Below are 12,687 nucleotides of genomic sequence, written 5' to 3'. Positions count from 1 at the left end.
CATCGTATGTCTCACCGCATGCGGAAACGCCACGAGCGATCCCAGCACCATCAGGGACCGGCAGCTGAATCGGTGGGCGTCATATTTACGGGCAAAATCCGACCTTGATTCGAGATTTTGCATATGAGAAGCCGCTAAACACTTGGCATTGCTGTCAGAGGTTCAGATGCACAGGAACCAGCCAACCACGAGAGTCGACCAGCTCAAACTTTCCAAGCAGACACATTAGCCCCGGATTGATGTGCAGGGGCGCTCGACCTTGAGCCAAAGGGACAATGGTGCTCCAAAGGCTACTCCATAACCATCTCGTTCTCCTGAGCCGTCTACCGGAGCAGATACCCGGCCCACCGGGTCGATGTTGGGGCTGGACTATCGGCTCGTGGCGCCAACTCCGATTTGTCCGAACTCGCCTGGCACATCCATTAGCAGGCGGCGACCAAGTGTCTCTTTCGAGCTACTAACGGTGGCAAGAACAGCCAGACTCCAAGTGGGACAGTTTTGGGCAAAATTATCATTCATTGCTGTTTAAATACGGCTATTGTAGCAGCCATCTGGGCAGCTCAAGCTGATGTTACGACGATGAAAATTGATACATGTAAACATCTAAGAGCTTCTCCCATCCGATGGTTTGAGAAATGACTTTGAAAAGGGCGAGTGCTGGAAGTGCAAGCCAACATCATAGTTTCAGAGTTGACCTGGGTAACCACTCAACGTAAGCACCAACAGTCTGACTGTGGCTGCGGTGTCCCACACTAAGATCTAGCCATGGCTTTCAAAAGAGACCAAGTATGCCACCGGCAACAATGAACATGCGCCACACAGAAGTCCGATTTTGTCGTATCTGGGGCCTTGCCTAGGGGGCGGCACTGCCTATACTGGAATCGGCAGATCAACGGCACCAAAACACTACGTTATATGCCAGCGCCCGCACCCAATGACATGGAGATGGGCGCTTCTCACACGTTGACGATGGCTCACAAGGTCTACGGATCATCGCCCGTTATTCAAGGCCCGGCAATTCACAGAGCATGCCTGGCGTTTTTTACTCGACAGGAATGACAGGCATTTTGGCCCAGGAGTCTTTGCTCTCGTTGAATCAGCGGACAGATGCTCAATTCACCATCATACTGAGTCCAGTGCTTGCTTTAGAAAATAGTCCCTTCATTATTCATACTGTATGGCTCATATATACAGTCTGTCTTCGCTTTACATCATTTTCTTTCAGGCGGGAAATCTAGAGTTGAGGGCGTTCCACTCAGTCTGCGTTAACGGTGTGACTGATCCGTGCTTCAATCCGCTTGGGAACCCAGAGGTACTTGAAGCCTGCCAGTTAGGTGATTGGATGTTGCTCGTCTGGAAGGGCACATATTGTGTGTAATCGTCGAGCAAAAGATGGTACAGGCCGGGCGTCGTGTTGTCCGCGAATGCTGCGGGGCCCTCACGCGGGCTCTCGTTCCGAACATATCCCGGAATACGTGTCCAGGTTCCAAAGAGACCACCGGTGGTAACCTCCTGGTAGACTTGGTTGGTAGTCTCGTTCTTCAGGAAGCGAGCAAAGGTTCCAGGTGTGCCGAGATACTGGAACTCTTGGTCAATGAGAGGGGTGTCGGCGAGGGCAACGTAGTCTCGGGCGGCGCTGAAAGTGACAAAGTCCTTGGTGGCCGTGTAGCGAATTCGATCAAGCGTTGCGGTGCCGGTGTGACCGGTGTCGGTTGAGCGGTAGTGTCTAGACGCCCAGAAGACGTACCAGTGGCCCTTGTCGGCATCCCAGACGGCAGAGGGCGCCCAAACCATACCAGCCGTGTCGGCTTCGACGCTGAAAAAGGTGTGAGCATTGATTATAATATTTCATCTGAAGTACTTACATTCTCAGAGTGGGGGCAGACCAGTCAACCAAGTTAGTCGACTTCCAGACAACAATACCACGGCTGCCGGTCCGCGTGGCCTTGTCCCAGTTGAAGCCAGAGGCATTGATATCGAGATCTAAGTTCACCACCCATCAATTACAATTCTTTCAATGCGTGAGGATGAAGAACTCACCTGTGGCAATGATGTACCATTCGGATCGAGCAGCGTTAGTCGTCAGGAACACGTCGCGGACCGCCTTCGTGCCGACTGTTGAAGTGAGGACGGGCTGTCCCTTGTTCAAGAACTTGAAGCTCGAAGCGCTGCTCCCGTTTGACAGGTGAAATTGAACCTTGGGGTTGGCATCACTGAACGTCGAAATAAGGTAGCCAACATAGTTGGTGGCCTGACGGGGAACAGGGTTCGCAGCCACGAAGGCGGCTGAGGCCACAGCGGTGAGGATTGAGAGAACGCGCATTTTGAACCGAATAAGCCTGGTGGATCCACGGATTCCACTTCATCGCAGATTAAAAGAGTCATGTTCAATTTGTTGGATATTATCGACATTATATACACACGGTCTTGGTGATGTAGTCTCGCAGTCACGCAGAGCTCCGTGGCCTTGGCAATATTGGCATTGGCTTTGAGCCGAGTCGAGTTGACTGCGCCGAAGAACTCAGGTCAGCCGGCGTGAAGCTTCATATACGAAATGCATTTCTATGGCGCGGCTAGACTTCTAGTTCACTGTCGGGGTAGCGTCCTGCCGAGCTCTCTCACGATGCGGGGATGCGCGACTCCACAAACGGCGTAATCGACTCCGTCAACGGGACTAGCGTATGGGGAAGATGCACTCTTCCGGTAGTTTACCCCATGGCACACCCTGTCTGGTGGGGTTTGGCATCTGGAGAAATCGCTCATCAGCCTTGTTTCCTTGATTGTCACACTTAGGCGAAAGGTTGCACCCCAGGAAGAAATCCGCCATCACATGCCGTGCCCGCGCAATCATGATTTAAGCGCCAATGACCTCCAACGAATATCACGTAATTCTGCTCTTCTTTCTACCTCATGGCGAGGTCGCATCCGCCTAACGTTATTTGACGACTCGGTCCAGCCCACCCAATCACACCCACAACAGCGAAGCACCTGATACCTGGGTCAGTTACTAGTTCGCACTCTACGATCGGTGGCTTTTGGCGTTGAGAATGGAATTTGATTCTTGACAGGTGCGGGAGTTCCGCGTACCTGCAGCAGTATCTGTTATCAGCATCAGATAGCGTCCATCGCTCAATTGGTCTATCAATACACCTGTGAATTCTCTACTTGTATCGAGAGTGAGCGGGGTTTTATTGTACTAAGACTCCTGATCTACTGTCTAATCGAAGTTCAGTGGAAAAGTGCGCGAAACAAGACACGGCCCTGAGAAAAGGAGAGCCCAGAAAGGGAAACCAGAAGAGACGAAAAGCTTCAAACAAGACACGGCCCTGAGAAAAGGAGAGCCCAGAAAGGGAAACCAGAAGAGACGAAAAGCTTCATGCAGGTAAATAACCTAAAGAGCATCATCTAACACTCAAGCGAGTCCAGATCGAGTTCCTCCTTCCGTCGTCTGATGAGAAACTTGGTGGCTGGATCGGGAATGATTGACATGCCGAAGGTGGTGGCCTTTGGCTGGAAGCCGTCGGGAAGCTTCCAGTCGTACTTGAGCAGGATATGGCACAAGGCGATCTTGATCTCGTTGGCGGCAAAGAAGCGACCAGGACAGGCGTGAATACCATGCCCGAATCCAAGATGTCTTGAACTTGTGCTCACGAGATGTGCCGTCTTGCTGTCTTCGTCCCTTTCACTCTCCGCCGCCTCTCGCAGCCTCAAGAACCGATAGCCATCGAACTTGTCGGCGTCCTTCCAATACTCGGAATTCCACATGTGAGTCCCTTCTCCAAGGACCCTCTGGCCCTTCTTGATCACGAAGCCGTCCGAAAGCTCGACATCAGCAAGTGCTTGTCGACTCCACAGTCCTTGATGAAAATCTATTAGCAACTTTCGTTCAAAGACAGTTCCATGTTCACTGGGAGACCTACCCAGTAGCGCCGGCTTCATACGTTGAGACTCCTTGATGACACTGTCCATCAACTTCAGGTTGTACAACGCCGTCTTCTTCAATCCTTGAGATCCCAAGACAGTGATGACCTCTTCTCGGAGGGGGGCCAATATCTCGGGATTCATGGCAATATCAATCATCGTTTGTTGGAGAAGATCAGAGGTCGTGTGGATTGCAACAACGGTTAGTGTGAGCTTAGATTTAGGGTTAGTCGTCTGCTAGTCTGATATTCTTCTTTTAGCTGAGAAGCTTACCTGGTGTCTAGCATGCTCATTGGATGGACCGTACTCTGTTTCCCACCACTCGACCAGATCATCGAATGGACTCGGCTGTCCTTTGGCCAGAGCAGCAGCTTTGATGGCATTTCGCTTCTTGATATGGGGCTCGAGGGCATTATTGGCCTTGACCAGCTGCTGCCGAAGATCCTGGCAAACAGGCATGGCCCAGTGAACGATGGGCCTGAGGGGTCGGGGCCAAGCTCTGACTTCGTCGGTAGCTTTGAAGGCAGTGATGGTGTAGTCACCGGATGCTTTTGTCCATTCCTCGTTTCTACAGAGCTCCTCGCCCATGAAGATCCTCGTAGACATCTGGGACACAACACGAACAAGGTCTTCCTTGGGGCTCATAACGTGCCATTCTGACAAGGTTAGCTGGATTCTGCTACAGCATTGGAGGACACTCGCACCTGGGGAGTCTGTCAACACTGCCCGCATCGCAAATGTTGCTTCTTGAGAAATTGGGGCCGTGAGCTTGGCTGTAAACAACGACAACTTTAGTTAGTCTTGCAAAATTGTGATTTGTCGAGTCTTATCACTCACTTAGAGCCTTGGTCAAATACTTCGTGACAATTTTGGCCAACTTATCATCCAGAGAGAAAGCGTCGAAGCCGGGGATGTACCCATGAGTATCCTGTGAGTCCATGTGAGCTATCAAAGACGGGCATCGTTGAGAAGCCATGATATACATCACTTGCCGGGACAAGAAACGACAGTCGCGCGTCGCTTCGAAGCTCTTCGATGTGCTGAGGCGACAGTACGATAACCTCTCCCCAATCACAGTACGCCTTGTAGAGCTTGTTGCCGAAACGAGACCTTCCCTCGGCCAACAGTGCAGCACTTCGGGGGAAGAATTCGGAAACTCGACGTCTGTTGGTGAGTTCAAAAGCCTTCTTAGGGTTAAGCTCCGGGAGATTGCTCTTTTGGTCACCAAAGGCGCGCGCAAAAAACACCAACACGGCCAGAGTGAGAATATAGACGGCCGGCTGGTCAGCAAAGGGTATGTCAACCCTCAGCTCCTCCCACCACGTTGGCCGAGAACTCATGTTGGTAAAATTTTCGGGGTCGCAAGATGTCAGGCAAAGAGTTCAAATGCTGCGATACAGAGGAAATAGTCGTGATGTAAATCTGGCTGGGCTTTAAATCTCCTATTTTCAATGAAGTAACTGAGCGTTTTATCTAGAATCTCTACAGTGATGCATTTGATACGCGTGTAAGTCGAGTCGTATTCTACGCCCTATGCAGCCGCCGTAAAGACCGGAGTCCGGCCGCTGGGCTCCCCCGAATGCGATACCGAAATAAGCATCTTCCCCGGCTACTTGCTACGCTCATACTCAGAAGCCCGTCCCCGCTGACAAAGCTTGCAGATCGTGAGCTTGCGTAAAGTGCGGAGCAACTGCCGGCACGGATAGCTCCTTCGATAGACCGGAACGTGCATCACGGGCCGCTGGAAGGACTCCGGTGCATGGATCTGAGGGAGTAAGCCACCGGAGAAAACCCACCGCACGATGAAGCAGCGCTGCATAGTAGCCGAATTGGGGCAGTAAACGGCACAAACTAGTCATAAACTGCCAATTGCGCACAGTTTGATATGATAGAGTCAGGTCAAAGAACACCAGGCCGTCGTTCCAGGAGCATTTGGCACGAACGGGCATGTCGCATACAGGGTTTGGAGTTGTCCCGGCCTTTGCCATCAAGAGACCTGAGAAGTTTAACTTTCAAATCTCCAATTTGCAAATCCAAACCCTCACAACACTTCTTCGACTTTGTCCCATAGCTCCAGAAACATGGTACAACAAGCAAGAAGATCTCGAATCTGGCCTCAGTCGCCGATGGATGATCGAGGCTAGAGATGAATGGCTCGAGTTCAACTTCCATCAATTCGAAAACGACGTCAACCTCTTTCCCAACTTCAGAATATCCATCGAAGACCCTGACCATGGTACAGTACCAATACACTTCGTTGGTCTCTTTTCAAAAAAGCATGATGCGATTCCGATTATCTTCATGCATGGCTGGCCAGGATCCTTCCTTGAATTTAGACCAATGCTGCGACTACTCACGCAAAGATTCACCCCCGAAACGCTTCCTTATCACATCATAGTGCCCTCCATACCAGGTTACGGACTTTCGTCAAGTGGCAACCTGGAAAATGAGCTCACTCTGAATCAAGCACCGCGACTGATGCACCAACTCATGATGGAGCTTGGTTTTGGTACCGGGTACGTCGCACAAGGAGGCGACGTTGGTAGCAATCTGGCTGGACAGATGTCCGCAAGATTCAAGGAATGCAATGCTTATCACCGGAAGCAGACAGAACCAAGAAGTGCGGAGATGGGGCATGAACTAATGCACACATAGTAAACTTCTTAGGCCCCGAACCTGGGGACGATTTGGAGACTGCGCTGAGTCCAACCCCGGAGGAACAGGAGCAGATGAAACGAGGGAAGAACTTTGCTTTCAGTGGTTCTGCATACGTTTTCAAGCACGGTTTCAGACCAGCTACCATAGGCCACTGCATTGCGTCGAGCCCAATTGCGTTGCTAGCGTGGTCAGTCATGTTTTATTTAGCTTTGTGCCCATCCACCTGAAGCACCCGCTGATTATTGCCATGAAGGATTGGTGAAAAATACGTCCACTGGACCGATCCCTTCCACCGACTAAGCATGCAAACCATTCTCGAACTCACCACACTATACTGGTTGACAGAAACATTTCCACGGAGTCTCTATCCGTATCGTCACCTGGCTCCAATGCTAGCATCCGGTGACTCGCTTTCAGTCAGCAAGTCTACGATAAAGCCATTCGGATATGCGGCATATCCCTTCGAGTGTGTTCTCATGCCAGAGACATGGGCACATCAGGCGTATCCCAATTTAATCCATTACAGTAGACATGACAAGGTAAGACAGACATGACGTCACGCTAGTGTATGGGTCTAAATCTTGATTAGGGCGGGCACTTTGCAGCTCTAGAGCAGCCTGAGATTTTCCTTGATGATGTGCTCAGATTTGTGGAACTGGTAAGGTCAAGGGGCATTTTCGTGTAAAAAGCCTCAAAAGCTTTGCCTGGAATATATAAGGTCTACTTACCTTAGCTAGAAATACTATCTAGTATCTGTTCATATTTAGTATGGTCGTGCCTGAGGTCCAAAGGAAGCAGCAGTCTTCAATTCTGCACAAGAACCTGTCTATGTCCTATCACGCCTGCAATTTACAAGTGCTAAAAACTATGGAGACAAAGAATAGAAGATGTTCAAAACTTTTGCGGCCACTAAACTCCTAACCAAATGAACTTTATGGCACTTGTCTGCTCTGCTCGTGTACAGTCATCCCCAAAGACCAGGAGTCCCACAATTAAGTTGCAAAAGCTGCAAAAGACAGTTTGTTTCGCCCTCTCACCGAGGCACAGACAACATCATTTAATGATGCCTGAACAGATCAGTCGTTGGAAGCAGCAACAGCAGTTGATTTCCGAAGTTTGATTGCCTTACATAGCCACCTCTTCCTAATGAAATAAGTAGATATGTCCAGGTTGCGCTAGACTGTCGTGGATAGAGCAACCGTCTATCTCGTTTTAGACCCTTAAGAGTGATAACGCGTCAATATTCTCACCGCTTTTTGGAAATATCTGCAGGATTTGTAAGAAGTGTTCGAAAATGGTCTGCGATCCTTGGCCACCCCCCAATCCGCCCCAGAGGAGCTCAATCCCACCGGCTGAGATCGGTGATTCGGTCCGTGCCAAGTGCCGAATTATAAATCACAGGGTGTATATATGTATTGCCATCTTGTTCTGCTTCAATGATACAATTTCATTTCAAAGCAGCATCAGAACTTCAGCGTCCGAGCCCTACACCGGATAACTAGACGACACCGCATCAGCCAGCCAACCGGAAATAATACCTACCAAAACTGCAACAATATGACAGACTCAAAGGTTTGGCTGATCACCGGGACAACCTCGGGCATGGGGGCTGCCATGATGGAGCAATTCGCCGCACGAGGCGACCGGGTGATAGCAACTGGGCGCAGCGCAACCGTCAGACTTGCAGATAAGAAGTCGAGCAACATTTTCCCTTTGGATCTGGATGCTACTGCCCCGCTAGCTGTTGTCAGAGAACAGATCGAAAAAGCCATCCAGGTCTTCGGTCACATCGACTTTGTTGTCAGTAATGCCGGCATCTCAGTTCCTCAGACGATTGAAGAGGCAGAGTAAGTACCTATCTGAGCTTATTGTGACAGGAAGTTGATTCTGATAATCTACTCAGCGACGCCTTCACCCAAAAGATGCTTGATACCAATCTTATTGGTGCAATTAGGCTTGTGCAGGCCGTGCTTCCTCATTTCAGAGAGAGGAAGGCCGGTACGTTCGCCTTCATTGGCTCTGCAATGGGCTGGCAAACCTTCCCGTTTTTTACCCATTATGGTATCACCAAAGCTGGCCTCTCTAGTAAGTCATAGAGATTGTCCTTGATAAACGTACACGAGATCGCTAATTGTCGAAGTTTTTGCTGAGAATCTCCAAAGAGAAACCGCCCACCTGGGACTGCGGGCCGTTGTTTTCGAGCCTGGAGCCTTCGTCACCGGCATCGGGCAGACGAGGACCGCGGCTGATGAGGGTCTGGGAGGGGCACCTAGCATCTCCGACTACCAAGGCTTGTTTGGGGAGATAATGGGAAAATTTTCCTCGCCGGAAATGGCGGAAAGTATTCCATCTACCGTTGAGAAGCTCCCTTCGGCTGTTTGGGATGTAATCAAAAGCGAAGGTATGGCTTCGGGGAAGCCATTCCCTATTCGGGTACCCTTGGGTCTCGATGCGTTGGCCGTGGTTAGACAGAAGTGCTACGAACAACTCAGGCTGTGCGATGAGTGGGAGAAGGTCGCCCTCAGCACGACAAAAGATGGTGCGGATACCACCCCGAACAAGTATCTCCTGGAAAAGATGTCAATTATGAACTTGACCAAGTAAGCCACAAATGGGAGACTCGGAAAGAGTGACGGAATGCCGAATGGCATCTCATCTTCTGTTAAGTAGTAACCGCCGGGGCATATGATAGTTGTTTTTGATTAATCAATATCACGTGCGCTGAGAACTGCACTTTGCCTCAATGCCGGTGGGATGCGCCCAAAAGCTTTCGGACGTAAGGTATGCAAAAAGCTTCCAATACTTGCCCGCAGGACATCCGCATCAGCACAGAGCATCGATTGTCCAGCTGGAGCGACGTCTGCCTTGAAGAGTTTCGGAACACATCGGAAAGGTTCCGAATGTTATCCTTACGGTTAGCTGATTCTACATGTCCATCTTCACCTGGCAGTAGATCTGAGTAAATGACAGAGTCTATGCGTGAGGGTCCCGCAGCAGTGATCCTCAACTACAACCATCGGCGGGTAGTTATACCAGATTGGGAAGGTACATGCGCCCCGAGGACGCTACCCACCCATCACCCCTTTCTTGATAATCAATACCACAATAAACATATGGGGTGCAAACAAGCAGTCAAAATAGAGTTCAACTGACTGTTTTCGTCCAATGGTTCTGGGTCCATAGAGAACCAGATCGTGGTTCACACCTATCACGGGCGACGTGCAGACTATGGCGGCGTGGCCTCGCCCCCCTAACAGGCCCCGTTAGTCCTTTCGAACAACAGGTATATAATGAGCATCGATCCTCGCTTCAGCGTCATGTCTGGAATTCAGACAACCATCTCATTCATCCGTTGTTCTTATCATCATGCATCTGCTGTTCACACTATCGGCGGCCCTTGCTGGCGCTGCCATGGCCCTCGATCCTATATGCGACAGCGAGTGCCAGGCCAGCTGCGACGCGGAATGCCAGACTGCCATCCAGACGACCTACGAAGCAGAGGCAGCACTTTGGGTCGGCGACATTATCTCTGATCCTTTCTATTCGACACCTGCCAACGTCACCGGAGCCAAACCTGGAGATATTCTCCGCTGGGAGAACGTCCCTGCAGCTCAGCTGGCTTCCAATTGGACACTACCGGCCAGTCTGTCGCTCTCACGCGTTCTTTACATGACCGAGGATATCGATCGGAAGCCCATTCCGGCCTCGGCTTGGGTTCTCTTACCATTCACCAACCCGTTTGCCAACCCCCAGGGAACGCCGGAGGAGAACAAGCTGCGAACCATTGTCTGGACGCACGGAACAGCAGGCCGCAGTAGACTCTGCGCTCCCACTAACAACAAGGGTCTGTACTACGACTGGAAGGCTCCCTTCATTCTCGCTGAGTCGGGATATGCTGTTGTTGCTCCGGACTATGCGGGTCAGGGGTCAGACATCCCCCAAGGATTTATGTACGAGTCTGGATTCCTCCATGCTGCTGATGTCGCCTATGCTCTCATTGCTGCGAGGAAGGGCCTTGGAGATATTCTCAGCCAGAAGTGGATGGTTTACGGTCACAGTGAAGGCGGAATGACTGCCTGGCGAACCAATGAGCGTTTGGCCATGCCTGACCAAGAGGCCCTTTTGGCTGCCGGCGAGTTCGTCGGTTCCGTTGCGGCAGCCCCTGCCCTGCGTCCTCAGAAGCTGATCCCAGCAACGCTTGAACGAGCTCAGGGCCAAGCCGCTCGGGACCCCTTCTCCGTCTACTTCCTTCAGTCTCTCTCAAGGCTTTACCCAGACCAGATCAAGGTAGAGGACTACCTCGGCGAGATTCCTCTGCAAAGACTCGGAGCTCTGGACAAGTCATGCTTCCAGACAGGGTTTGCCATTGTCGGTGGCTTTACGCCTGATCAGCTTTACAAGAACACTAGTTGGCTTACGCATCCCGCAACAAACGACTGGGCCGTCCGATACAACGGTCAGGGACCCCATGCTATTGCGGCTCCCATGCTTGTTATCCAGGGCTCGACAGACACAATCACTCCGGCCAACCTGACATTGGACGACTTCAACCAGACATGCACCACCTTCCCTGAGAGTCCAGTACATGCTCGCGTGTATCCGGATATGGGACACGGTCAGGTTTTGGAGGCCGCCAGGGCTGATGTCGCTGCTTGGATCGCCGCGAGATTTGAAGGAGTTCCCGTTGAGAAGACCTGCGTCCACGAAGACGTCAAGCCGTTCACCGATCGCTACGTACGCCGTGGGTGATATTTTCTGGCAAGGCACGGCTGTGCCCTTCTAAAGGCCAAGTATGCTTGGGAAATTGATGCAGTTGATAGTCCACTTTCTGTTTACCATCGAATGCAGACTAGGACAAGTCTATCACTTCTATGTACATAGTTAACGTAAAAGCCTTCGTACATCTCATTTCATCGCCATACCGTGTCAGCTCCCAAGTCGTCCGAAGTTCAACTTCTTTTCTCCTCTCCTCTGTCGCCAGTAATTTGTTCCTTCTAGTATCTCAGGGCATCCGCGGATGAGCCATGCCCATTTTCTGAAGAAGGCTTCATTTGCCTCCCATCCCCGAGGGTCCCAGGACTCGCCCCAGACTAAGAGACGAGGTCGCTCATCGCCATCATTAGACTTGTGGCCAACGCCAAAGACATCAGCACAGAACTCGTCCTCGTCGAAGAAGCCAAGATCTTCAGCCCGTATCGCACTTTCCCTTAGCGAGGGAATTGGGAACAAATCCAGGAACGGGTGGTGAGTTATTTGATACTGGGCTTCCGTGGGTCGAAGGAATGGAGGCCACAATGATGCTTGCCGAGGGCCGCAAGGAAGCTTGGGTCCCTCCAAGTTGAAGGGTGAAATGAAATGATCTTCGCAGAGAGATTGAGGGATGAATCCCAATACCCGGGCGTTTCTAGCCAAGGCATTCAGTAGGTTCAGGCCAACAAGAGCATAGAGCTGGGTTGGTTGCGGGGTTCCCAGCGAGTAGTTTGTCTGGGCACTTCTTGCGAGAATGATCATCTCGGCCCTCCTATTCGGACACGGAAGAAGCACATAGCCTCCGTCTCCATCGACTGAGCTTGAAGACTCACCCTCCCCTTCGCCACTTTCCAAGTTGCTACATAATTCTTTCAATTTCCTTCTTCCTATGCGCACAAAGAAAGTGTCAGCGACGAAAGTTGACGATCCACGTGGAGCCTTGGGATCACTAACGACGCGCCCGCTGGTTCAGGCGATTTTGTATCTTCCGCCTTTCTTTACTTGATGAGACCCCGGTCCAGTCGTCTGCGGGATCCTTCATCTCCAGCTGATGAGGTATCACGTCCAGCTCTAGCTTGGTAGGCGGATTTGCGCTACTCGATGCACTCAATTCTGTAGGATTCGACATTTCTTTAACCAGATCAACAATTGTGGAGTTGTGGAAGAAAAAGCGACCTCGTCCGCGTTGGGCTGGGCTTCTTTCGGTTTTAAAGCCCCTGAGTCGTGAGCCAAGGCTTGGCCGGACCACTCAGCGCCCCGAGATCGCACTAAGGAATTACAGATAGAGCAGAGTGGGTCGCCTGAAGCCTATTTACGAGGCAACTCAGGTACCGTACCGACCTCACCTGGGTACATGGA

The 12,687-nt window shown here is 51.2% G+C and overlaps 6 protein-coding genes across 6 annotated transcripts; 3 read left to right on the top strand and 3 right to left on the bottom strand.

Moving 5' to 3' along the window:
• Nucleotides 1-1,221: 1,221 nt before the first annotated feature.
• On the bottom strand, nucleotides 1,222-2,323 carry CGCA056_v002097 (uncharacterized protein; the record flags this gene model as incomplete). The annotated part of the gene is made up of 3 exons (XM_037317356.1): nucleotides 1,222-1,816; nucleotides 1,866-1,983; nucleotides 2,041-2,323. 3 exons carry the CDS (start codon nucleotides 2,321-2,323, stop codon nucleotides 1,222-1,224), a joined length of 996 nt encoding a protein of 331 aa, XP_037183950.1.
• Nucleotides 2,324-3,405: 1,082 nt separating this feature from the next.
• eqxH-2 (Cytochrome P450 monooxygenase eqxH) lies at nucleotides 3,406-5,261 on the bottom strand (the record flags this gene model as incomplete). The annotated part of the gene is made up of 6 exons (XM_037317355.1): nucleotides 3,406-3,857; nucleotides 3,921-4,134; nucleotides 4,195-4,577; nucleotides 4,626-4,694; nucleotides 4,759-4,849; nucleotides 4,905-5,261. The coding sequence occupies 6 exons, from the start codon at nucleotides 5,259-5,261 to the stop codon at nucleotides 3,406-3,408; spliced, it is 1,566 nt and encodes a 521-aa protein (XP_037183949.1).
• Nucleotides 5,262-5,868: 607 nt separating this feature from the next.
• epoA-2 (putative epoxide hydrolase) lies at nucleotides 5,869-7,264 on the top strand (the record flags this gene model as incomplete). Its single annotated transcript, XM_037317354.1, has 4 exons — nucleotides 5,869-6,520; nucleotides 6,577-6,766; nucleotides 6,833-7,118; nucleotides 7,169-7,264. The coding sequence occupies 4 exons, from the start codon at nucleotides 5,869-5,871 to the stop codon at nucleotides 7,262-7,264; spliced, it is 1,224 nt and encodes a 407-aa protein (XP_037183952.1).
• An 872-nt stretch (nucleotides 7,265-8,136) lies between these two features.
• CGCA056_v002094 (Oxidoreductase BOA17) lies at nucleotides 8,137-9,183 on the top strand (the record flags this gene model as incomplete). Its single annotated transcript, XM_037317353.1, has 3 exons — nucleotides 8,137-8,426; nucleotides 8,483-8,664; nucleotides 8,720-9,183. The coding sequence occupies 3 exons, from the start codon at nucleotides 8,137-8,139 to the stop codon at nucleotides 9,181-9,183; spliced, it is 936 nt and encodes a 311-aa protein (XP_037183951.1).
• Nucleotides 9,184-9,945: 762 nt separating this feature from the next.
• On the top strand, nucleotides 9,946-11,328 carry CGCA056_v002093 (uncharacterized protein; the record flags this gene model as incomplete). The annotated part of the gene is made up of 1 exon (XM_037317352.1): nucleotides 9,946-11,328. The coding sequence occupies one exon, from the start codon at nucleotides 9,946-9,948 to the stop codon at nucleotides 11,326-11,328; it is 1,383 nt and encodes a 460-aa protein (XP_037183946.1).
• Nucleotides 11,329-11,505: 177 nt separating this feature from the next.
• Nucleotides 11,506-12,090, bottom strand: CGCA056_v002092 (uncharacterized protein; the record flags this gene model as incomplete). The annotated part of the gene is made up of 1 exon (XM_037317351.1): nucleotides 11,506-12,090. The coding sequence occupies one exon, from the start codon at nucleotides 12,088-12,090 to the stop codon at nucleotides 11,506-11,508; it is 585 nt and encodes a 194-aa protein (XP_037183945.1).
• Nucleotides 12,091-12,687: the final 597 nt, after the last annotated feature.

Source organism: Colletotrichum aenigma, assembly GCF_013390185.1.
Source record: "Colletotrichum aenigma strain Cg56 chromosome Unknown KSG_Cg56_contig02, whole genome shotgun sequence".
Taxonomy (NCBI): domain Eukaryota; kingdom Fungi; phylum Ascomycota; class Sordariomycetes; order Glomerellales; family Glomerellaceae; genus Colletotrichum; species Colletotrichum aenigma.
Note: the sequence above shows the minus strand (reverse complement) of the source record. Positions and strands in the feature narration are given on the sequence as shown.